We start from the raw sequence: 24644 nt of genomic DNA, 5'->3' as shown, positions 1-24644 counted from the left end.
CTACATTTGAATGAATTGGATCTGATTCAAGATTCAGCTGCCTCTCTGATTACATCAAAGGAAATCCACAACAAATGAAGCAGGGAAGAAAATAAGATGATGCGATAAAGCTATGACAAAATGAACAAAAGAGACGGAAGCCCTCAGCACATCATTTACAATCTCTCTGTCATCGACCTCCGGAAATTCCAGAAACAACTGAGGCAGTGGCCACCGACGACGAAGGGTACGACACAATATGATCATCGAAACCTTCATTGTGAGGCAGCCCAAGAACGCTGAAGCTGAGGTACGTGGGCGACAGTTCCGGAAGCGGCGCGTCGCCCTCCAAGAACCGCACCACTTGCCGCATGCTCGGCCGGGCTGCGGGCAGCGGATGCGAGCACAGCAACCCAAGCTTCAGAGCCAGCTCCACCTCCTCCGCCACGTACTCCTCTCCCAGCCTTGCATCCCTCGTGTCCAGTATCGATCCCTTCCGCCAGTTCTCCACCACCCAGTCCAACAGCACGAACTGCTCCTCGTCCGCCATCGTCTCCACCGGCCTCCTCCCGCAAGCGACCTCGAGAACGAATGCCCCGAACGCAAACACGTCGGTGACGGTGGTCGCCTTGCCGTTTCGGGCGAGCTCGGGAGCAAGATAACCCGTGGTTCCGACCACATGGGTGGTCAGTGGATCAGTTCCATGATCGTATAGTCTTGCTAGGCCGAAGTCACCCAGTCTTCCGTTCCATTCATGGTCGAGCAGCACATTGCTCGCCTTGATGTCTCTGTGGATCACGACTTGCTCCCAGTCCTCGTGTAGATACAGAAGGCCCGATGCCACCCCTTTGATGATCCGAAACCGTGTCGCCCAATCCAGAGTAGGCTTGTCTTGGTCATACAGAAAGTTGTCGAGGCTGCCATTGGGCATGTAATCGTACACCAACAGCAGCTCCCCTTTGCGCCGGCAGTAGCCCAACAACTGGACAAGGTTCCTGTGGCGGAGGCGGCCGATGCTGACTATCTCCGCTATGAACTCTCTCATACCCTGTCTCGATCCATGGGACACTCTTTTCACCGCAATCTCCGATCTAGAAGACGGTAGCACGCCCCTGTAGACTCTCCCGAACCCGCCGATCCCGAGCAACTCCTTATCGTGGAAGCCCTTGGTAGCGTTGAACAAATCTCTGTAGGAGAACCGGTGAGGTCCGTACTCGACCTCCCAGTCTTCCAGTAGCTCGGCATACTTGATCCTCCATCTCACGTATAACACGATGATCCCTACAACGATCGCAACAAGTGCAGCTGACGCCAAGGGCAGCCCGATACGCAAAGCCTTCGATCTGCGATCTGACTTCGTGCGAGGGAGTGAAGGCAGCAGCGAGTAGTCGAGAGCTCGAGCTACTCCATTCATCTTAAAGCTCCAACCGAGAACGTAATGAGATGTTAGGAAAGGACCTGTGGATGAGGAGAATCCGACGTACATGGTGTCCGAGAACACGCTTGAGAGATCAACGGGAGCAGACAGGAGAGGTTTACGGGGTTTGGCCACTGGGACTGGAGCCAAGGTAACATCGAGCAGCATCTTTCCGCTGTCATAGTCTACCCAAAGTTGCATGGCTCGGCCGCTACTGAGGCTTAGATTTTGGAACGAATCAGTGTCATTGGGATAATAACCAGCAGTGTAGGACTGATTAGATGTCAAGCTGTTGATATCGATGCCGACATGATTGTTATCGATGTCATGGAATTCGGGGTTACGGATCGTGTCGAGCTCGATGGCAAGGACATGGTTGGTGGAGTTGCCATTGTTGCTCATATTGAAGAGGCCTAAATACTGGCTACCTAAGGCTTGGGAGAAGTTCTTGGTGCGAGAAACTATGAAGGTGATTCCATGGCCACTGAGATTGGTGTAGTCTGAAAGGAAGCCAAAGACAAACGTGGTGGAGAAGGAGAAGGCCGTACCATTAGCGACGTCTCTGAACCGAAGCGGAGATGGTTGGAAGGCATGGCCCTTGATCTCCATCGTTTTGTCGGTGAGCATCAGAAGACCGTCGGAAGTGATCGCTGCGATCCCGTCGAGGGTAAAGTTGGCTCCTCTGAATCCATTGAAGAGGAAATCATCATTTCCGCTGCTGGCAGAGGCTGCAAGACTTTGGTGGAGGAGGAGGAGGAGGAGGCAGATCAAAATCTTGGGAGACATTAGTGGCAAAACTCCGTTGCAGGATTGCGTGGGTGGTGAGGGAATAAGCTTCTTCTTTTACAAGCTTATCCCCACTCAGATCGAGCCAGCAGACTATATTTGGGACTAATGGGTGGAGAGAGAGAGAGAGAGAGAGAGAGAGAGAGAGAGAGAGAGAGAGGAGAGGGCTGTTGGCTGGCGGCTTTGGCGTTTCAGACATGTCTTTGACTCTGTGGGCTCTATGTGTAATGCCATGATTGGAGCTTAGAGCCTTTTTTATCACCATTATTCCATTGAGGTATTAAGAGCACCAGTTGACCCTTCTCTCTCCTAACCTGCTTCATTTAACTTGATGATTTATTTATATTTTTATTTTTTACTGGAAACAAAATGCATTGTTAAGTAAAAAAAGAAGGGTCAATTTTCTCATTAAAAAATGGTTAGATTTAGAATATCTACATGGTTACTCCGTTATTTTCACAAAAAATATAAAGACAGAAAATTTATTTTTGAAAACAATCGAGTTAAATTTGAAAGAAAATAAACTATAAAGAAGTCGGTGGAAGTGTTCACATAGAATTTCAATCCCTTTATAAGTTATATTTCACCTGTTAGGAAAAAAATATTATTAACATCTTTAGTCAACTTGATAAGATCTAGATCCGTATATGAAAGATCATCTGAGGTATTTTTTTAGGTGTAAACGTCGAGTTTCTCTAGTGTCATTTGCACTAAGATGAGATCAAAAGAGATTTCACGACCTAGTTCCTCCGACGCTAAGTGTAGATGAGAGTAATAATTTTTTTTCTTTTTTTAATTTAAAATGAGCTTTTATATCAATCTTTAAAGGTATGAAAGAAGTTTAAGATTGTCTCTCTTGCTATAAATGATGAGAAAAAATCTTATGATTGTCGTCATAAATAATGAAAAGAAAGTTTACGATTATCTTTCTAATTCGAGATGGAAGTTTTATCTTTTTGTCCTCTTTAGGTGCTACTCGGTGATGATGTATTGGATGATTAGTCAAATATAGTTTTCCTATCACGACAATAGTAATCTTTGAATTATATTTTTTTTTTGAGAAATACATGATTTGTAATTTTTTTTCCCGTTAAAAGAGATAAAATTTAAGATAGATTTATAAGAATTTGATAGATATATTATTATTAATTTACATGTTAGGGTCGTATCCACTTGATGAGGACATCAAATGGATAAAAATTAAAATAAATGTATAAATATTAGATAAATATATTATTATTAATTTGAAGTTAAATATTTTATTACCCTATCAACAACGTAAAGATTCTGAATACCATTGATCAGATTAAAACTTAGCCGACTGGATAGAAAAATAGAGGCCATGGTTGTGTCCCACCCAAGTCAACGAGGTGACTTAAGGTACTAAGTCACAGGGACCTGTTTTTATGGACTCCGATCTTTTGATTTGATAGGTTACACTTGCTGTTCATATTTAAAACAAAAGGCTTGGCTGTGGATTCTCCATCTTTCTTCCTTTTCTCATCAAGTCTTTTGGGTTCCTTCATCACGAGGGCAGGAGATGTGGCATTGGATGTATTGACTTGGAACAATTCCCTCTAGATAATATCTCCACAGGGAATTCAGCCAAAAACTCAATTTGTATTCAGTAGGTGAGATGACAAATCAAGTAACAAATACAATTTATTATTATTATTTTCTTGGTTTGACTTCTTCTCTATGTATAATAATTCTCTCCCTGTCATTGATCCTTTTTCTCTAAGATTGCCTTGAGGCTGTCAAGTTTGACCAATTATCTTAGTCATTTGAAATGGTTATGTTTGTCTCATGCTGATGCATTTGCCTTAGTTAGATTCTAACTTTTATCCATTTGACATCACATAATGGAGAGATATACAATGGGGCAGGTGATGTGTGGATTGGACTATGTGGTGGAGGATCTGATCAGGGACTCATGGTTGATATATATAGAGGTCTGTTTTGTTTGAAATTGACACCAATGAGACATGATATCCAACAAATACAAATCATTCTCCTATTATATCATCCATCATATGATCCATCTTTATTTAGTTCACACCATCTCTACTGAGACTTCTCCTAGTTTCCTTAGAACAAGGAAGTCAAGCCAAATTATTTGCTAGAGTGAACGATTTGTCAGTTTGTGTCTTCTAGACCCACTAAATTGTAGCTTTCATAGCTTGCAAGATAGTGGGGTCAGCATTCCTCTCCTTCAACCAAATGTTCTTCACTATTGACTCCTCCAAGCAAAAGCAAAATTGATGGCCAATTTAGACTCATGGATATCCCACAATCTAGTTGAGAAAGCTGATTGGAAGAACAAAAGTGTTCAATGGACTCAGGACATAATACCCAATTTCTTCCTCCTGTCAGCAGTCATTTCAACAAAAAAAGCTTGAATTTTTGAGCCAAAGGAAGCTTCTATACCACCAATCCTCACCCCCCAAGTCCATATATTACATTCTCCTCATGTTGTTATCTGATGTAATTTCTTCCAGCATAAAAAATGTTCTACTTACTGAGAAGTGTTTCTAACTAGTGTAAATATCACTGGTACATTTAATTTCACTTGATGAAGTTATTAAGATTATGGATATTGGAAATGACTGGGAGTAATACCATGATGTTACCCACTAAATGGTGATGGAGATGATCCAAAAACACTTCCAGCTTCAATTTAACAATTACAAGGAAAGTTAATGCAGGAAGTGAAGAGATGGATCTTTCTTCTGGATGAACCAAACATATTCTATGATTCTTTGACTGGGCAAAAGTTCTCTGCAGAGAACAAACACTTTGTGAGTGTAATCAGAGCAATGTGAAGCCATTACTATAGTGCTAAGACAGTTTCACAAGAATACAAGAACATGTCTTAGTTTGCATCGATCTCTTCTTCCCAAAAGTCTGTGACATGGGGGTCATACCATGCAGAGTTTTGTCTGCAGAGGACCATTGGAAAGAGGACCCAAAAAACAAAAGATAAAGATCTTTCACACCTAAAACCTATAAATCTATCAATGACAAGACAAGGCATGAGCCACCAACAGCGTCCTGACATGGAACACATGATAATGACCACCTCCTTGTTCATCACTCAATTGTAAGGAGCTAATTCTTAGCCTCTCACATAAAGGTTTCCGATACCATTAGCCATGGTAAAACTTAGCCAGCAAGGTGAGAAAACAGAGGCCATGGTTGTGTCCCACCCAAGTCAACGAGGAGACTTAAGGTACAAGTCACATGAACCATTGTTTTGGATTCATGTCATTCGATCTGATGGATGACACTTTCTGTTCATATTGAGAACAACAGGCTTGACATAGGATTCATCATCTTTCCTTTTCTTACCGAACCTTTTGAGTTCCCTCATCACGAGGGTAGGATACTTGGAATAGGACGTGTTGACTTTAAACAGGTTTCTAGATTACAGCAAATGGATGACAAGTTTATTCAGAGGGTGAACCTGAAGAAAAAATGAAGTGGATGACAAGTTTAACTGCTACAAGCACAAATCTATCCTTCTCTTAGTGTCTTATATCATGTCATATTTTCCTCTATGTATCATAATCCTCTCCTTGTCATTGATTGTGTTTTCTGAGATTGATTTGTCTCTGTGTGCTCAGGAGAAATAGCTGATGTTAGGTTCCACTAAATGTCTTAATCATTTGAAGAAGTTGTGTGTGTCCCAGGCTTCTGCAGTTGCCTTCAATTGTATTCTAACTTTGATCCAATGCACATCACATGAGAGTGAGGTGTGGATTGGATGGACTTATGTGGTGGAGTATCTGATCAGGTTGATTTGGAGGTCTGTTTTGCTATGTTCCATGATTGCAGATTCTCTATATTTGTCCAGAAAATAAGAACATGTCTTGATCTGCATCATTCAGTTCTTGAGCAGTGTTCGTCCGTAACTAAGAGCAGGCAACTCTCACAGGTATATTTTTCCTACTACAGGATGCAAAATATTGTGGAGTGGAAGAACAGCAAGCAATGCAGAGAGTTACAATTCAGTGAGCCAAAAATGGGTGCTCCAGAAGAATTTAACACAGAAAATGAACCCATCATGTATACTTTGGATCAAAATATCATGTTAATCAAGTTTATCTGACTCCTGGTAGATTCGTATCGATGCAAAGAGAACAGTCGCTATGTGGAAAGGAAGGAACAGAAGAGAGGGAGACGTCTCATAAAGCGATGCTTCCCATCTGCTTCTGAAAACCTCCGGAAATAGAAGTTGCAGTGGCCACCGACGAAGGATAGGACATGATGTAGTCGTCGAAGCCTTCGTTGTGAAGCATCGCAAGAACGCTGAAGCTGAGGTACGTCGGCGACAACTCTGGGAGTGGCGCATTGCCCTCCAAGTACTCCACAACTTGGCGCATGCTCGGCCTGCCCGCCGGCAGCGGATGCGAGCACAGCAATCCAAGCTTCAAAACCAGCTCCATCTCCTCCACCACGAATTCTTCTCCCAGCCTCGGATCACTCGTCTCCTGTATGCATCCCTTCCGCCAATTCTCCAGCACCCAATCCAACAAAATGAGCTCCTCCCCGAAGGTGATCGGGTCCACCGGCCGCCTTCCGCAAGCAACCTCCAAGACGAAGATCCCGAACGCAAACACGTCGGTGATGGTGGTGGCCTTGCCGGTTCGAGCCAGCTCGGGAGCAAGATAACCCATGGTTCCGACGACACGAGTGGTCTTGGGAGCAGTTCCGTGATCATACAACCTTGCTAGGCCAAAGTCGCCCAGCCTTCCGTTCAGTTCATGGTCGAGCAGCACATTGCTTGCCTTGACGTCTCTGTGGATGACGACTTGCTCCCAGTCTTCGTGTAGATAGAGAAGGCCTGATGCCACGCCTTTGATGATCCGGAAGCGCGTCGGCCAGTCCAGAGTAGGCTTGGCTTCGTCATACAGGAACTTGTCGAGGCTCCCATTTTGCATGTAGTCGTACACCAACAGGAGCTCCCCTTTGCGCCGGCAATAGCCCAGCAACTGGACAAGGTTCCGGTGGCGGAGGCGACCGATGCTGACAACCTCTGCTATGAACTCTCTCATGCCCTGTCTCGATTCATGAGACACTCTCTTCACCGCAACTTCCACCTTAGAAGTCTGCAGCACCCCCTTGTAGACCCTTCCGAACCCGCCCATTCCGAGCAGCTCCTTGTCTCTGAAACCCTTGGTAGCTTCGAACAGATCTTTGTAGGAGAACCGATGAGGACCGTACTCAAGCTCCCAATCCTCGAGGAGCTCTGCATACTTAATCCTCCGTCTCACGAGAAGCACAATGATCCCTACGGTGATTAGAACGAGTCCAGCCGACGCCAACGGCAGCACAATGACCAAAACGTCTGATTTACCCTTAGATCTGGGACAAGGAAGCACAGGCAGCAGGGAGTCGTCAAGGTCCGGAGCTACTCCATTCATCTTGAAGCTCCATCCGAGAACGTAGTGAGACGTCAGGAAAGGACCAGTGGAAGAGGAGAAGCCGACAAACATGGGATCTAATAACACGCTTGAAAGATCAATGGTGTCAGACAACAGAGGTTTGTGTGGCTTGGCCATTGGGACGGGAGCCAAGGTAACGTTGATGAGCTTCGTTTGGCCGTCGTAGTCTACCCAAACCTGCACGGCTTCACAATTTCTAAGACTTAAAGTATTGAGCAGACCAGAATCATCAGCATAGTAACCAGCAGACTGGGACTTGTTGGATTTCAAGCCATTTATGTCGATCCCGACATGGTTGTCATTCATATCTGCGAATTCGGGGTTAAAGATCGAGTCAAGCTCAATCGCAAGCACATGATTGGTCGAGTTACCATTGTTGCTCTGATTGAAGAGGCCTAAGTACTGACTACCCAAGGCTTTGGAGAAGTCCATGGTGGGAGAAACAAGGAAAGCCATGCCGTTCCCACTAAGATTGGTGAATTCCGAGACGAAGCCGAAGACAAAAGTGGTGGAGAAGGAGAAGATTGTACCATTTGATGGATTCCTGAAGTGAAGAGGGGATGGATGGAAGGCATGGCCCTTTATCTGCGTCGTCTTGTTGGTGACTACAAGAAGACCATCGGATGAGATGGCTGCCACCCCATCGAGGGTAAGATTGGCTCCCCTGAATCCACTGTAGGTGAAGCTATCTCCTCCGTTTGCTGAGGCGGCAAGCTTTCGGTGGAGGAAGAGGAGGAGGACAAGGCAGACGGAGGACCTGAGAAGCACCGCTGACATGTCTGTCTTCAAGAATCTGGAACAGATTCTAGTTTTTGATGGGCAGAGGAGGAGAGAGTTGCAGGCTTTGGTGTCTCACAGTCCGCACATGTGAAAGCGTGTGGGCAATCCACTGATCACAGCCATTCCTTATCCATTGATGTCTAAGCACAGAGATGGAAGGTTCATAAACCCAACAAGCATAAATAGCATCATCATCTTCTATTTCATTAAATGTGAGACAAAGAGTTAGGCAGGATTGGAGTATAATAGACAAGTCTAAGATCAACAGTAGGGGTCAATTTCGCAGCGGGTATTCCGCAGAGAGGACATGGAATGGTGCAGATGGGACCCCATTGGTAGTGGAGACGACGACCAAGGGAAGGAAGACCACGCAACAAATTGAAACCCTGATGCCACAAGTTTGAAGAAGAGTCCTCTTTCCGACACGCAAACTGCTTTTGCGTCAGCTCGGTTGACTACGCTGAAGAACAGCGACAGGAGGCGAAGGCAGCACCCACTGGTCAATGGCATGGCAAGAATAGAAGCGGCGTTCGCATGGGATTCCAACCTATCAACGAAATTGATGGATGCTTTCTTATTCTCATACTGTATTCTTATTTTTTTGCTGCATTCGAAACTATCCATATGCTCCTTCTTTATAGGTTGACGGTGGTCCAAATGGGCCCAAACCAACTATTGATATTGTATTTACACATTACGTGCTTACGATTCCAATATCATTACATCAATTACAATTCCAATCTGTTCATGGACACTCGGTCATCGACCTCCAGAAAGCATAGATGCAGTAGCCACCGAGGAGGAAGGACACGACATGATATGGTCATCGAAACCTTCCTTGCGAAGCAGCGCGAGAAGGCTGAAGCTCAGGTTCGCGGGCGACAGCTCCGGGAGTGGCGCATGGCCTTCCAAGTACCGCACGACTTGGCGCATGCTGGGCCGCGCTGTGGGCAGCGGATGCGAGCACAGCAGTCCAAGCTTCAGAACAAGCTCCACCTCCTCCACCGCGTACTCTTCTCCCAGCCTCGGATCCCTCGTCTCCAGTATCGATCCCTTCCGCCATATATCCACCACCCAATCCTGTAGAACCAGCTGCTCCTCGTGCGCCGTCGGGTCCACCGGCCTCCTGCCGCAAGCAACCTCCAGAAGGAATGCCCCGAACGCAAACACGTCGGTGACGGCAGTCGCCTTGCCGGTTCGAGCAAGCTCGGGAGCAAGATAACCCATGGTTCCCACGACATGAGTGGTCTGTGGATCCGTTCCATGATCGTACAACCTTGCTAAGCCAAAGTCACCCAACCTTCCATTCAATTCATTATCGAGCAACACATTACTCGCCTTAATGTCTCTGTGGATGACGACTTGCTCCCAGTCTTCGTGAAGATATAATAGACCTGAAGCCACGCCTTTGATGATCCGAAATCGGGTCGCCCAATCCAGAGTAGGCTTAGCTTGATCATGTAGGAACTTTTCGAGGCTGCCATTGGGCATATAATCATACACCAACAGAAGCTCTCCTTGGCGTCGGCAATAGCCCAGCAATTGGACGAGGTTTCGGTGGCGGAGGCGACCGAGGCTGACGATTTCTGCAACGAACTCTCTCATACCCTGTCTTGATCCATGGGACACTCTTTTAATTGCAACCTCCGATCTAGAAGACGGTAGCACACCCTTGTACACTCTCCCGAACCCGCCTCTTCCGAGAAGCTCCGTGTCCCTGAAACCCTTGGCAGCCTTGAACAAATCCTTGTAGGAGAACCGATGAGGCCCGTACTCGAGCTCCCAGTCTTCCAGGAGCTCTGAATACTTGGTCCTCCGTCTCAGGATGAACACGACGATCCCCACGATGATTAAAACAAGTGTAGCTGAGGCCAAGGGTAGCCCGATGCGCAAAACCTTTAACTTGTGATTTGATTTCGCACGAGGAAGAGAAGGCAGCAGGGAGAGGCCGAGAGCTTGGGCTACGCCATTCATCTTAAAGCTCCAACCAAGGACGTAATGAGATGTTAGCCAAGGACCAGTGGAGGAGGAGAATCCAACATACATGAGATCCAATAACACGCTTTTAAGATCGATGACCGCAGATAAGAGAGGCCTATGGGGTTTGGCCATCGGGATTGGAGCTAAGGTAACATTAAGTAGCATATCTCGAGCATGGTAGTCTATCCAAACTTGCATGGCTTGGCCACTTTTAAGGCTTAATCTTTCGAACGAACCAGTGTGGTCATCATAGTAACCAGCGGTGTGGGACTTGTTGGATATCAAGGTGTTGATATCGATCCCGACATGATTGTTGTCGATGTCTTGGAAATCGGGACTAAGGATTGTGTCAAGCTCAATCGCAAGGACATGATTGCTTGAGCTGTAAGCCTTGCTGCTCTGGTTGAAAAGGCCTAAGAACTGACTTCCTAAGGCTTTGGAGAAGTCCTTGGTGTGTGCAATCACGAAGGCCATGCCATGGCCACTAAGACCTGGGTAGTCTGAGATGAATCCGAAAGCAAAGGTGGTGGAGAAGGAGATGACTGTACCATTAGACATGTCTCTGAAGCGAAGTGGGGATGGGTGGAAGGCGTGGCCTTTCGTCTCCATTGACGCGTCGGTGACCATCAGAAGACCAGTGGAAGTGATCGATGCGACCCCGTCGAGAGTAAGATTAGCTCCTCCGAATCCATTGAAGATGAAATCATCACCATCATCACTTCCACTGGAAGAGGCTGCAAGACTCGATCTCCTGTGGAGGAGGAGGAAGAGGAGAAGGCAGACCAAAGCCTTGAGGAACATTGCAGTCTTGCAGGATTCAGAACAATTTCACAGGATAAAGTAGATTTCGACTCTGTTGCACTCCAGTGAGTGATATATTTTTAATGAACAGAGAAGAGCGAAGAGAGATGTTGGCTTTGGTGTCTGTGGTTTGCATATATAGCAGCATGCAGCAATTCAAGATCAATACTTTGGGGTGCTTATTACCTGTTATCACAATTTCTCATCACCACAACTTCTTGACATCGATAGATTCAAGGTTACATTTCCAGCTTGACTAATCTCTCCTCCTGTGTAACTCTCGAACCTTTCATATCACATCGATTAGTGTTAGAATTGATCATTCATCTATGTCACCGGGTTCATTTGATCTGCCTCACTTCCTGAAGGTATCCGATGAAGTCACTTCGAGTTCAAGTTAGTAAGAGGTTTATTCTGCGAGGTGAAAGTACAGTTTTTGATCTCGAACTATACCTAAGAGCCTTGTTTATTTGTTTAGAATGTTCATTTTTTTTTGCATCCAGGACTTAATAAGTCGGGCAATGTCTTCTATTACCATTACTCTGACACAGACAAAATTGACTGGTTTGACTAATATCATACCATGTGTTTCTTCTTTCACCAAAAGTGTGACAAACGGGCAAGATTTATTATTAGAAACAACAAGAGGTTCATATTCTTCCTAAATACTTTTCTTACCTTTGAGTTCCTTCATGGAAAGGGCAAGAGACTTGGAATTGAATGCGATGACTTTAAGTGTTTCTTGATAAACCCTCCACGGGGAACACATCAGAGAAAAAAGATCAGAAAAATGACATGATAAAACAAATAACTTGTCGCACTCTCTCCTTAACTTTCTCAAGCCATTGATGAGAAGATAGAGGGAAGTCTTGAGAGATGTGGAACCTGTCTTTGATTAATTTATGGATAGCAGACGAACCTCGTTTGCAGATTGTCGTCTTTCAAATCGAGTTCTATATGAAGTCAGGCGTATCAACAGCTGTGAGTTCCATGCCTTTCCATTAAATACATGACTCGATTGAGGTTTTCGTTTTGTTCTACACTAAGTTACAAATTGCATGAATCATAGATCACGACAACAACACCTCTAAGATGAGCCAAGTCGGATTCCAACTCCAGTTTCTGCAGGAGGTTAGACATGAGAAGAATCTACAGGCACGGCACAGCATTTGCAATCTACACACACACAGCCATGTCCTCCTCTGTCATCGACCCCGGAGATAACCGATGCAGAAGCCACCGACGAAGTATACGACGTGATATGGTCATCGGCACCTTCGTTGTGAACCTGCACAAAAGCGCTGAAGCTGAGGTACGTGGGCGAGAGTTCGGCGAGCGGTGCATGGCCCTCCAAGTAGCGCACGACTTGGCGCATGCTCGGCCTTGCTGTGGGAAGTGGATGCGAGCACAGTAATCCAAGCTTCAACACCAGCTCCACCTCCTCCACCGCGTAGTCTTCCCCCAGCCTTGGATCCCTCGTCGCCAGTATCGTCCCCTCCCTCCAGTTCTCCAACACCCAATCCGATAGAACCAACTGCTCCGCCGCCATCCGCTCCACCGGCCTCCTGCCGCAAGCAACCTCCAGAAGGAATGCCCCGAACGCAAACACGTCGGTGATGGTGGTCGCCTTGCCGGTTCGAGCGAGCTCGGGAGCAAGATAACCGATGGTTCCGACGACGCGGGTGGTCTTTGGATCGGTTCCATGGTCATAAGCCTTGCTAGGCCGAAGTCACGCAGTCTTCCATTCAATTCGCTGTCGAGCAACACATTGCTCGCCTTGATGTCTCTGTGGACTATAACCTGCTCCCAGTCTTCATGTAGATACAGAACGCCTGATGCCACGCCTTTGATGACCCGAAACCGTGTCGCCCAATCCAGAGGAGGCTTCTCTTGGTCGTACAGAAACTTATCGAGACTGCCATTGGGCATGTAATCGTACACCAGCAGCAGCTCCTCCTTGCGTCAGCAATAGCCGAGCAGTTGAACAAGATTCCGGTGGCGGATACGACCGATATGCTGAAAACTTGGACCCGAAGCAGCTTAAGCATCGGGTCACGCAAGTTCAATTTAATATCGCCATCCTAAATCGAAATCCCTATTATAACTCCATTCCGAAAGCTCTATTCGAACCCTATGCGTCTAACAGTGATGATCGTGGACTTTTTACTTGAACAACTGTAACTTATTGATAGAGTGGAAGTGTATGCAAATAGTTCCTTTATTACTATTGTTCATTGCAGATAGCTGTGTCGGGTGAGAAAGTTCAAATATGTTCAGATAGCTTCTTCACGCAGATCATCACCCACCATTCAAAGCTTTGCCTGCAGATGACCAAGTGAAAGAAGACCCAAATATTTATTTGACTTCTGCAATAGAAATGAGATTTATGATCAGAATTGAGTGAATTAAATGAGATTTATAAGTTGAATGATGTAGGTTTACCAGCTTTAATCAATGTGATGAAATAGAAGATGATTTTAAGTATGTTTTTTTGCTGGGTATTTCACAGAGTACCTAAATCTAGTCATCTTGGACTGGTTGAAACCTTCAACCTCTTTGCGCCTATATATCAGTGGGGGATATTATCTGTTCTTCTGTGAGACACCAAAGCCAGCAGCTCACTCCTCCTCTGTCAATCCAAAACTAGCATGAAGAAGCTCTGTAACTTGTCGGCGGTGTTTCTTAGGACTTTGGTCTGCCTCCTCCTCCTCTTCCACCTAAAGCTTCCAGCCTCTAGCAGTGGAAATGATAGCTTCACCTTCAACGGATTCGGATGCCTCAATCTTACCTTCGATGGGGTGGCCAACGTCACCTCCGATGGTCTGCTGATGCTCACCAACATGTCAACGCAGTCGAAGGGCCACGCCTTCTACCCAACCCCGCTTCGTTTCCGGAACCTGACGAACGGTACAATCTTCTCCTTCTCCACCACTTTTGTCTTCGGCTTCATCTCAGCATACACCAACCTTAGCGGGAACGGGATGGCTTTCTTCGTTTCTCCCACCGAGGACTTCTCTGGAGCCTTTGGTAGTCAGTACTTGGGCCTCTTCAACCAAAGCAGCGTCGGTAACTCGAACAATCATGTCCTCGCGATTGAGATCGACACGATCTATAACCCCGAGTTTCTGGATATTGATGACAACCATGTCGGGATCGATATCAACAGCCTGATATCCAACGCATCCCACGCTGCTGGTTATTACTCTAACGACACTGGATCGTTCACAGATCTAAGCCTTAGAAGTGAAAAAGCTATGCAAGTTTGGATAGACTATGACGGCCATGAGATGCTGCTTAACGTGACCATGGCTCCAATCCCAATGGCCAAGCCGCATAAACCTCTGTTGTCTGCCACCATTGATCTCTCAAGCGTGTTGTTATCATATCCCATGTATATTGGATTTGCCTCCTCCTCTGGTTCTTTCAAAACATCTCATTATGTTCTTGGTTGGAGCTTTAGGATGAATGGGGTAGCTGAACCTCTCGACTACTCCTTGCTGCCATCGCTTCCTCTGGCAAAGTCAAATGGCAAGTCAAAGGTTTTGGACATCGTGCTGCCCTTGGCGTCGGCTGGACTTGCTGTGATCATCGCAGGGATCATCGTGTTCATGGTGAGGTGGAGGATCGAGTATGCAGAAGTGCTCGAGGATTGGGAGCTTGAGTATGGGCCTCATCGGTTCTCCTACAGAGATCTGTTCATCGCTACCAAGGGTTTTAAAGATAAGGAGCTGCTAGGAATAGGCGGATTCGGAAAGGTCTACAAGGGGGTGCTACAGACTTCTAAATCAGAGATTGCGGTGAAGAAAGTGTCTCACGAATCAAGACAGGGCATGAGGGAGTTCATAGCAGAGATCGTCAGCCTCGGTCGCCTCCGCCACCGCAACCTTGTTCAGTTGTTGGGCTATTGCCGGCGCAAAGTGGAGCTGCTGTTGGTGTATGATTACATGCCCAATGGGAGCCTCGATAAGTTCTTGTATGACAAAGAGAAGCCTACTCTGGATTGGGCAACGCGGTTTGGTATCGTCAAAGGCGTGGCATCAGGCCTTCTGTATTTACATGAGGACTGGGAGCAAGTCGTAGTTCACAGAGATATCAAGGCGAGCAATGTGCTGCTCGACCATGAAATGAACGGAAGGTTGGGTGACTTTGGGCTGGCAAGGTTATATGATCATGGAACCGATCCACACACCACCCACATCGTCGGAACCATGGGTTATCTTGCTCCCGAGCTTGTTCGAACAGGCAAGGCGACCACCATCACCGACGTCTTTGCGTTCGGGGTCTTCCTCTTGGAGGTTGCTTGCGGGAGGCGACCGGTGGACTCGGTCGCGTCCGGGGAAGAGCAGATTTTGTTGGATTGGGTGGTGGAGAATTGGCGGAAGGGATCGATTCTTGCGACGAGAGATCCGAGGCTGGGAGATGAGTGCGTGGTGGAGGAGGTGGAGTTGGTTTTGAAGCTTGGCTTGCTGTGCTCGCATCCGCTGCCGGCAGGCAGGCCGAGCATGCGGCAAGTGGTGGAGTTCTTGGAGGGCGAAGCAGCACTTCCGGAACTGTCGCCGACGTACCTCAGCTTCAGCGTTCTTGCAATGCTTCACAATGAAGGCTTCGATGATGACATCATGTCGTATCCTTCGTCGATGGCCACTTCGTCGGCGGCCATTTCTGGAGCTTGGTAATTGCAGATGGGAAGCATTACACGATGACAGTCGTCTCCATCTCTTCCGTTCCTTTTGTTAGTCGACGCAATTATCGACTTTAGATTAATATTAGCATCATAGTAAAGTGATATCTTATAGATGATATTTGTTTAGCCAATTTATTTTGTGTGCTTCAATTTTCTGGAGTGTCCATTTCTGACTTCTTAATTGAATTTTTTTCATTTTTTTGTTATATATATATATATATATATATATATATATATTATGACTCGAACATGTGTAACTTATTGAGCCAGTGTATGCAAATGGATCTTTTCTGCTAGGCCATGATTGATGGGTCTTGTTTTATCGGATTCTTGCTATTGTTCATTGTAGAGAGCAGTGTAGGTTGAGAAAGTTCAAATATAGATATTAATAATATTTTTTTCTAACACCAAGGGTCAAGTAAATCTGTCATGATCGAGCAGGTTGATTAGCACTTGTGCAGGGCATATGGACTGAACGCTTGAATGAAAGCACCCATTGACTAATTACGTACGACGATCTTCGATTATAGGTATAAAATTAAGTTTCAAAAGAGTCAGAGTCGAAAAATCTACTCTCGATCTTGACTTGTGTGTAGGAGCCTGGAGATCGGCGCGAAAGGACATGACACTGCAAAATGCACCTCAACCTGATCTCTCTCGAATCGACCCAACTTGCTCTAGTCGAAAAGTCACGTTTGACGACCTAGCTTACACACCCTGGACAAAACTGTGTTGACTCTTTGACCACGAAGCTACATGATAAAGACAGTCTTTGACAATTTTTCCATGATACTATTAAAAAAGTAATGAACCACACTGATGTTCCACACTTCGCTCTGTCTTCTCATCAGTGACTCGAGAAAGTTAAGGAGAGAGTGCGACAAGTTATTTGTTTTATCATGTCATTTTTCTGATCTTTTTTCTCTGATGTGTTCCCCGTGGAGGGTTTATCAAGAAACACTTAAAGTCATCGCATTCAATTCCAAGTCCCTTGCCCTTTCCATGAAGGAACTCAAAGGTAAGAAAAGTATTTAGGAAGAATATGAACCTCTTGTTTCTAATAATAAATCTTGCCCCTGTGTCAGACTTTTGGTGAAAGAAGAAACACATGGTATGATATTTGTCAAACCAGTCAATTTTGTCTGTGTCAGAGTAATGGTAATAGAAGACATTGCCCGACTTTTTAAGTCCTGGATGCAAAAAAAAATGAACATTCTAAACAAATAAACAAGGCTGTTAGGTATAGTTCGAGATCAAAAACTGTACTTTCACATCGTTGAATAAACCTCTTACTAACTTGAACTCGAAGTGACTTCATCGGATACCTTCGGTACTAGTCTAGACGTAATGACTTTCAGGAAGTGAGGCAGATCAAATGAACTCGGTGACATAGATCAATTCTAACACTAATCGATGTGATATGAAAGGTTCGAGAGTTACAGAGGAGAGATTAGTCAAGCTGGAAATGTAACCTTGAATCTCTCGATGTCAAGAATTTGTGGTGATGAGAAATTGTGATAACAGGTAATAAGCACCCCAAAGTATTGATCTTGAATTGCTGCATGCTTCTATATATGCAAACCACAGACACCAAAGCCAACATCTCTCTTCGCTCTTCTCTGTTCATTAAAAATATATCACTTACTGGAGTGCAACAGAGTCGAAATCTACTTTATCCTGTGAAATTGTTCTGAATCCTGCAAGACTGCAATGTTCCTCAAGGCTTTGGTCTGCCTTCTCCTCCTCCTCCTCCTCCTCCACCGGAGATTGAGTCTTGCAGCCTCTTCCAGTGGACGTGATGATGGTGATGATTTCATCTTCAATGGATTTGGAGGAGCTAATCTTACTCTCGACGGGGTCGCATCGATCACTTCCAATGGTCTTCTGATGATCACCGACGAGACATTGGACACGAAGGGCCACGCCTTCCACGCATCCCCACTTCGCTTCAGAGACCTGTCTAATGGTACAGTCGTCTCCTTCTCCACCACTTTTGCTTTCGGATTCATCTCAGACTACACAGATCTCAGTGGCAATGGCATGGCCTTCGTGATTTCACACACCAAGGACTTCTCCAAAGCCTTAGGAAGTCAGTTCTTAGGCCTCTTCAACCAGAGCAGCAATGCTTATAACTCGAGCAATCATGTCTTTGCGATTGAGCTTGACACAATCCTTAGTCCTCAATTCCAAGACATCGATGACAATCATGTCGGGATCGATGTCAACAGCTTGATATCTAACAAGTCCCACACCGCTGGTTACTATGATGACTACACTGGTTCGTTCGAAAGATTAAGCCTTGGAAGTGGCCAAGCCATGCAAGTTTGGATAGACTACCATGCTCCAGATATGCTACTTAATGTTACCTTAGCTCCAATCCCGATGGCTAAACCCCATAGGCCTCTCTTATCTGCGGTCATCAATCTTTCAAGCGTGTTATTGGATCTCATGTATGTTGGATTCTCCTCCTCCACTGGTTCTTTCCTAACATCTCACTACGTCCTTGGTTGGAGCTTTAAGATGAATGGCGTAGCCCAAGCGCTCGACCCTTCCCTGCTGCCTTCTCTTCCTCGTGCGAAATCAAATCACAAGTTTAAGGTTTCGCGCATCGGGCTGCCCATGGCGTCAGCTACGCTTGTTTTAACCGTCGTAGGGATTGTCGTGTTCATCCTGAGACGGAGGACCAAGTATTCAGAGCTCCTGGATGACTGGGAGCTTGAGTACGGGCCTCATCGGTTCTCCTACAAGGATTTGTTCAAGGCTGCCAAGGGTTTCAGGGACACAGAGCTTCTCGGAAGGGGCGGGTTCGGGAGAGTGTACAAGGGTGTGCTACCGTCTTCTAGATCGGAGGTTGCAATTAAAAGAGTGTCCCATGGATCAAGACAGGGTATGAGAGAGTTCATTGCGGAGATCGTCAGCCTCGGTCGCCTCCGCCACCGAAACCTCGTCCAATTGCTGGGCTACTGCCGACGCCAAGGAGAGCTTCTGTTGGTGTATGATTATATGCCCAATGGCAGCCTCGAAAAGTTCCTACATGATCAAGCTAAGCCTACTCTGGATTGGGCGACCCGATTTCGGATCATCAAAGGCGTGGCTTCAGGTCTATTATATCTTCACGAAGACTGGGAGCAAGTCGTCATCCACAGAGACATTAAGGCGAGTAATGTGTTGCTCGATAATGAATTGAATGGAAGGTTGGGCGACTTTGGCCTAGCAAGGTTGTACGATCATGGAACGGATCCACAGACCACTCATGTCGTGGGAACCATGGGTTATCTTGCTCCCGAGCTTGCTCGAACCGGCAAGGCGACCACCATCACCGACGTGTTTGCGTTCGGGACATTCCTTCTGGAGGTTGCTTGCGGCAGGAGGCCGGTGGACCCGACGGCGCACGAGGAGCAGCTGGTTCTACTGGATTGGGTGGTGGAGAAATGGCGGAAGGGATCGATACTGGAGACGAGGGATCCAAGGCTGGGGGAAGAGTACGCGGTGGAGGAGGTGGAGCTGGTTCTGAAGCTTGGACTGCTGTGCTCGCATCCTCTGCCCACAGCGCGGCCCAGCATGCGCCAAGTCGTGCGGTACTTGGAAGGCCATGCGCCACTCCCGGAGCTGTCGCCCGCGTACCTCAACTTCAGCCTTCTCGCGCTGCTTCACAAGGAAGGTTTCGATGACCATATCATGTCGTGTCCTTCCTCCTCGGTGGCTACTGCATCTGTGCTTTCTGGAGGTCGATGACCGAGTGTCCATGAACAGATTGGAATGGATGCAAAGATGGTTTCAAGATTGTAATTGATGTAATGATATTGGAATCGTAAGCACATGATGTGTAAATGCAATATCAATAGTCGGTTTGGGCCCATTTGGACCACCGTCAACCTATAAAGAAGGAGCATATAGTTAGTTTTGAATGCAGTAAAAAGATAATAATACAGGATGAGAATAACAAGACATCCATCGATTTCGTTGATAGGTTGGAATCCCATGCGAACGTCGCTTCTATTCTTGCCATGCCATTGACCAGTGGGTGCTGCCTTCGCCTGCCGTCGCTATTCTTCAGCGTAGTCTGCCGAGCTGAGGCAAAAGCAGTTTGCGTGTCTGAAAGAAATCCCTCGAGTGACTTCGGACACTCAATCACCCATAAGTCCATACACTTCCGGTGTTATGCAGGCGATCACCTCTCTCCTTCCTTGATGCAGCAGACAGCCCTGGCATTACGGCCAGCAATCTGACCCTCGCTCGCCCCTCGCCTCTAAGGGTGTCCCCGATGAGATCCTCGTGCCCCCAGAATGCCTTTGCCAAACTGAGGTGGCTCGCCAAGGACAAATATCCTCAACGATGAAACTCAACACCCCATCGTGTCGCAGGGTGATAATGCCCAAGTCGGGGATGCAGTTAGCTGACTTCATGGAGGATTCACTCAAAATGTAATTCTAGACCGTGAGCCAATGCCTGAACGATGTACAGAGAGAATTTTTGCACTCGACCGCCCCTCAGCATTGGAGATCTTTAATGTCAACTCCGATCCAACGAAACACACCGCAGACTTCGTTCAAATTGTAACACCCCTGATTAGTCCCACATCGGAAGTGGGCAAGATTAAGATTGACTTATAAGAGTCTGATGAGTGTAATACAAACAACTTCAGCTTAAACATTTTGATCAGTGATTTAGATTAAACGAAGTTGATAGACCAGTTAACCAATCAGACCCGAATCATACAAATATTTGAGAGTGGTATGACCACTTGAAACCCCTCTTGATCACCGGACCTCCGTCCCTCGTTAGTGACCCAGACATTCATGATAGGCGTGAGGTCCACCCGCTTGTTCTGATCGCTGGTGGAAAAACAGCCGGAACCATGTCCGAAATGCTGCAAAGGGTCGAATAGAATGTGGCCGCTGAGGACATGATCTGCTGTCGGCGCAAGACGTGGAACGTGTCTTTGATTAATTTATGGATAGCAGACGAACCTCGTTTGTAGATTGTCGTCTTTCAAGTCGAGTTCTATATGAAGTCAGGCTTATCAATAACTGTGAGTTCCGTGCCTTTCCATTAAATACATGACTCGATTGAGGTTTTCGTTTTGTTCTACACTAAGTTACAAATTGCATGAATCATAGATCACGACAACAACACCTCTGATAGAAGATAAGATTTTTCCACTATATGAGGAAATATTATCTATTCTGTGAGGAAAATCCTCTATTCTGTTGAGGAAAATCCTCCCTCTTAATCCTATAAATAGGATAGGAACATGTTAATGTATTCAAGCTAAAGTTTATCTACTTCAATAAAGCTTCTTATATTATATTGTTCTTATCTTCTATTATTTCTATCATGGTATCAGAGCCGCTTGCCTAGAGCAAGCTCTCTTCTCGCTGCCAATTCATCATTGGTGTTGGCGCTGTCTCGCTGCCAATTCATCATTGGTGTTGTCGCTCAGCGCCAACGTCCGTTCCCTTCCGCTACGGCATCTCTAGTGCTGCTCATCAGCACTGCCCCACCTTTCTTCGTCGTTGTAGCTATTTTCCTTCCTCTTCTGCTACAGTTTCCTCTTCTACTACAGCTTCCTCCTCTGTTGCAGTTTCCTCCTTTGCTGTAGTAGCATCACTGCAACATTGTTGTAGATTTCTTCTCTACCGTCGCAGCCGTCGTAATCGCAACCACGACCAACGTCGTTGAGAAAAGTGAAGCTTCACCCTTCGGCCAGCGACGCCGTGTATTCCTAAGAGGCTCCGTGGTCAATCTTCATCTTCCTCACCGCGGTAGTCTTCGTTGATCTGTCAACATTCGGTAGATAAGATTTTTCCACTATATGAGGAAATCTTATCTATTCTGTGAGGAAAATCCTCTATTCTGTTGAGGAAAATCCTCCCTCTTAATCCTATAAATAGGATAGGAACATGTTAATGTATTCAAGCTAAAGTTTATCTACTTCAATAAAGCTTCTTATATTATATTGTTCTTATCTTCTATTATTTCTATCAACCTCTAAGATGAGCCAAGTCGGATTCCAACTCCAGTTTCTGCAGGAGGTTAGACATGAGAGGAATCTACAGGCACGGCACAGCATTTGCAATCTATACACACACACAGCCATGTCCTCCTCTGTCATCGACCTCCGGAGATAACCGATGCAGAAGCCACCGACGAAGTATACGACGTGATATGGTCATCGGCACCTTCGTTGTGAACCTGCACAAAAGCGCTGAAGCTGAGGTACGTGGGCGAGAGTTCGGCGAGCGGTGCATGGCCCTCCAAGTAGCGCACGACTTGGCGCATGCTCGGCCTTGCTGTGGGAAGTGGATGCGAGCACAGTAATCCAAGCTTCAACACCAGCTCCACCTCCTCCACCGCGTAGTCATCCCCCAGCCTTGGATCCATCGTTGCCAGTATCGTCCCCTTCCTCCAGTTATCCAACACCCAATCCGATAGAACCAACTGCTCCTCCGCCGCCATCCGCTCCACCGGCCTCCTCCCGCAAGCAACCTCGAGGAGGAAGACGCCGAACGCAAACACGTCGGTGACGGTGGTCGCCTTGCCGGTTCGAGCGAGCTCGGGAGCAAGATAACCGATGGTTCCGACGACGCGGGTGGTCTTTGGATCGGTTCCATGGTCGTATAACCTTGCTAGGCCGAAGTCACCCAGTCTTCCATTCAATTCGCTGTCGAGCAACACATTGCTCGCCTTGATGTCTCTGTGGACTATAACCTGCTCCCAGTCGTCATGTAGATACAGAACGCCTGATGCCATGCCTTTGATGACCCGAAACCGTGTCGCCCAATCCAGCGGAGGCTTCTCTTGGTCGTACAGAAATTTATCGAGACTGCCATTGGGCATGTAATCGTACACCAGCAGCAGCTCCTCCTTGCGTCGGCAATAGCCGAGCAGCTGAACAAGATTCCGGTGGCGGATACGACCGATGCTGACGACCTCTGCTATGAACTCTGTTATACCCTGTTTTGATTCGTGAGACACTCTTTTCACCGCGACCTCTGATCCAGAATACGGAAGCACCCCCTTGTAGACCCTTCCGAACCCACCCCTTCCGAGCAGCTCCTCGTCCATGAAACCTTTCGTGGCTCCGAACAAATCTTTGTACGAGAACCGATAAGGTCCGTACTCGAGCTCCCAGTCTTCCAGGAGCTCTGCATACTTGATCTTCCATCTCACGATGAAAACGACAATTACTACAATCACAGAAACAAGTGTGATGGACGCTAAGGGCAGCCCGATGTGCAATACTTTTGATCTAACATTTGATTTCGTACGAGGAAGCGAAGGCAGCAAGGAGTAGTCGAGAGCTCGAGCTACTGCTCCATTCAACGTAAAGCTCCAACCAAGAACGTAATGAGATGTTAAGGCAGGACCTGTGGATGAGGCGAATCCGACATACATGGATTCCGATAACAAGCTCGAGAGGTCGATGGCAGTGGATAAGAGGGGTTTATGGGGTTTGGCCATCGGGATCGGAGACAAGGAAACGTTCAGGAGCATCTCTTGACCGTCGTAATCTATCCAAACTTGCATGGCTTGGCCACTGCTAAACCTCAAGCTTTTGAATAGGCCGGTGTCATCAGCATAATAACCAGCGGTGTGGGAGTCCATGGATGTCAAGCTGTTGATATCGATGCCGACATGATTGTCATCGATATCTTGGAATTCGGGGTTGTTGATTGTATCGAGCTCAATCGCCAATACATGATTGCTTGAATTGCCATCATTGCTTCGATTGAAGAGGCCCAGGTATTGGCTCCCTAAGGCTCTGGAGAAGTCCTTGGTGGGAGAAACTACGAAGGCGACTCCATGGCTGCTAAAATCGGCGTACTCTGAGATGAAGGCAGTGACAAAAGTGGTGGAGAAGGAGAAGACTGAACCATTAGGCAGATCTCGGAAGCGCAGTGGGGATGGGTAGAAGGCATGACCCATCTTCTCCTTGGTGTTGTTGGTGAGCATCAAGAGACCACCGGAAGTGATCGATGCGACACCACCGAGGGTGAGATTGGATCCCCCAAATCCATTGAAGACGAAGTCGTGGTTTCCACCTGCAAGACGGCAGCATTGCTGGCATCTCAATCATGCAGAACAATTCCACCAGTAACGAGCGAAGTCTTTTTATCGCAAGAGATCGGAGGATGCATGGATTTAGGCGTGGAACGTTTCTCTCTTCTGACCCGCTTCATTCAACGCGTTGAATTTTAGCAGCGGTCAACTGAAATATCCTTGACATTCGAATGAGATATACCAGCTGGATTTATCAGCGTTTTAATTGACCAAAGGAGCTTCCTTAGACTCATCTCCGTGGTGTTTATAAGATTAGATCAGCTATTTTTTCTTTATTTGAGGTGATTTGCCAACTTTGTGGGACTAAGTCAGATAGAATGGGGACAAATTGTGATGAGATATTAGCCAGACTATTTCATAAGATTTAACAGAGTTGCATAAGATGCCAGCTTGACTAAATGTCTTGCAGCTCAGCTCAATTGTCCTGTCAACATCAACTTTAGAACAGTACAATTCATATTACTCCTCTCTTGACAATAGCACTCAAGGAAACTATTTTTTGTTTTTTCTTTTCAAATCCTTACATCTCCATTCAATGAAATAGAAATTTTTATGCCGGATTCATTGTGGATGTATCAGCTAGAAAGTTGAAGAATCTACGGATGAGATCATTAGATGTTGACAACTAATATGCTGAAAACTTGGACCCGAAGCAGCTTAAGCATCGGGTCACGCAAATTCAATTTAATATCGTCATCCTAAATCGAAA

At 46.3% G+C, this 24644-nt stretch overlaps 5 protein-coding genes across 5 annotated transcripts; 1 reads left to right on the top strand and 4 right to left on the bottom strand.

Moving 5' to 3' along the window:
- Positions 1 to 22: 22 nt before the first annotated feature.
- Positions 23 to 8570, bottom strand: LOC108951208 (L-type lectin-domain containing receptor kinase SIT2). Its single transcript, XM_018818050.2, has 2 exons — positions 6465 to 8570; positions 23 to 1857 (listed from the first exon to the last, which is right to left on the bottom strand). Exons 1-2 carry the CDS (start codon positions 8401 to 8403, stop codon positions 170 to 172), a joined length of 3627 nt encoding a protein of 1208 aa, XP_018673595.2. The 5' UTR covers positions 8404 to 8570; the 3' UTR covers positions 23 to 169.
- A 496-nt stretch (positions 8571 to 9066) lies between these two features.
- LOC103997498 (L-type lectin-domain containing receptor kinase SIT2-like) lies at positions 9067 to 11270 on the bottom strand. Its single transcript, XM_018818051.2, has one exon. The coding sequence runs from the start codon at positions 11185 to 11187 to the stop codon at positions 9166 to 9168; it is 2022 nt and encodes a 673-aa protein (XP_018673596.2). The 5' UTR covers positions 11188 to 11270; the 3' UTR covers positions 9067 to 9165.
- Positions 11271 to 12007: 737 nt separating this feature from the next.
- On the top strand, positions 12008 to 19755 carry LOC103997325 (uncharacterized). The gene is made up of 3 exons (XM_065167438.1): positions 12008 to 12168; positions 12257 to 15814; positions 17596 to 19755. Exons 2-3 carry the CDS (start codon positions 13836 to 13838, stop codon positions 19604 to 19606), a joined length of 3990 nt encoding a protein of 1329 aa, XP_065023510.1. The 5' UTR covers positions 12008 to 12168; positions 12257 to 13835; the 3' UTR covers positions 19607 to 19755.
- Positions 12320 to 13116, bottom strand: LOC108951210 (L-type lectin-domain containing receptor kinase SIT2-like). Its single transcript, XM_065169064.1, has 2 exons — positions 12988 to 13116; positions 12320 to 12901 (listed from the first exon to the last, which is right to left on the bottom strand). The coding sequence occupies exons 1-2, from the start codon at positions 13114 to 13116 to the stop codon at positions 12320 to 12322; spliced, it is 711 nt and encodes a 236-aa protein (XP_065025136.1).
- A 2189-nt stretch (positions 19756 to 21944) lies between the features above and the next one.
- On the bottom strand, positions 21945 to 23911 carry LOC135649238 (L-type lectin-domain containing receptor kinase SIT2-like). The gene has a single exon (XM_065167437.1). The coding sequence runs from the start codon at positions 23825 to 23827 to the stop codon at positions 21983 to 21985; it is 1845 nt and encodes a 614-aa protein (XP_065023509.1). The 5' UTR covers positions 23828 to 23911; the 3' UTR covers positions 21945 to 21982.
- Positions 23912 to 24644: the final 733 nt, after the last annotated feature.

The sequence above is a fragment of the Musa acuminata genome, chromosome BXJ3-9 (genome assembly GCF_036884655.1).
Source record: "Musa acuminata AAA Group cultivar baxijiao chromosome BXJ3-9, Cavendish_Baxijiao_AAA, whole genome shotgun sequence".
In the NCBI taxonomy this organism is placed as follows: domain Eukaryota; kingdom Viridiplantae; phylum Streptophyta; class Magnoliopsida; order Zingiberales; family Musaceae; genus Musa; species Musa acuminata.
This window is presented reverse-complemented; position numbering and strand designations above follow the sequence as displayed.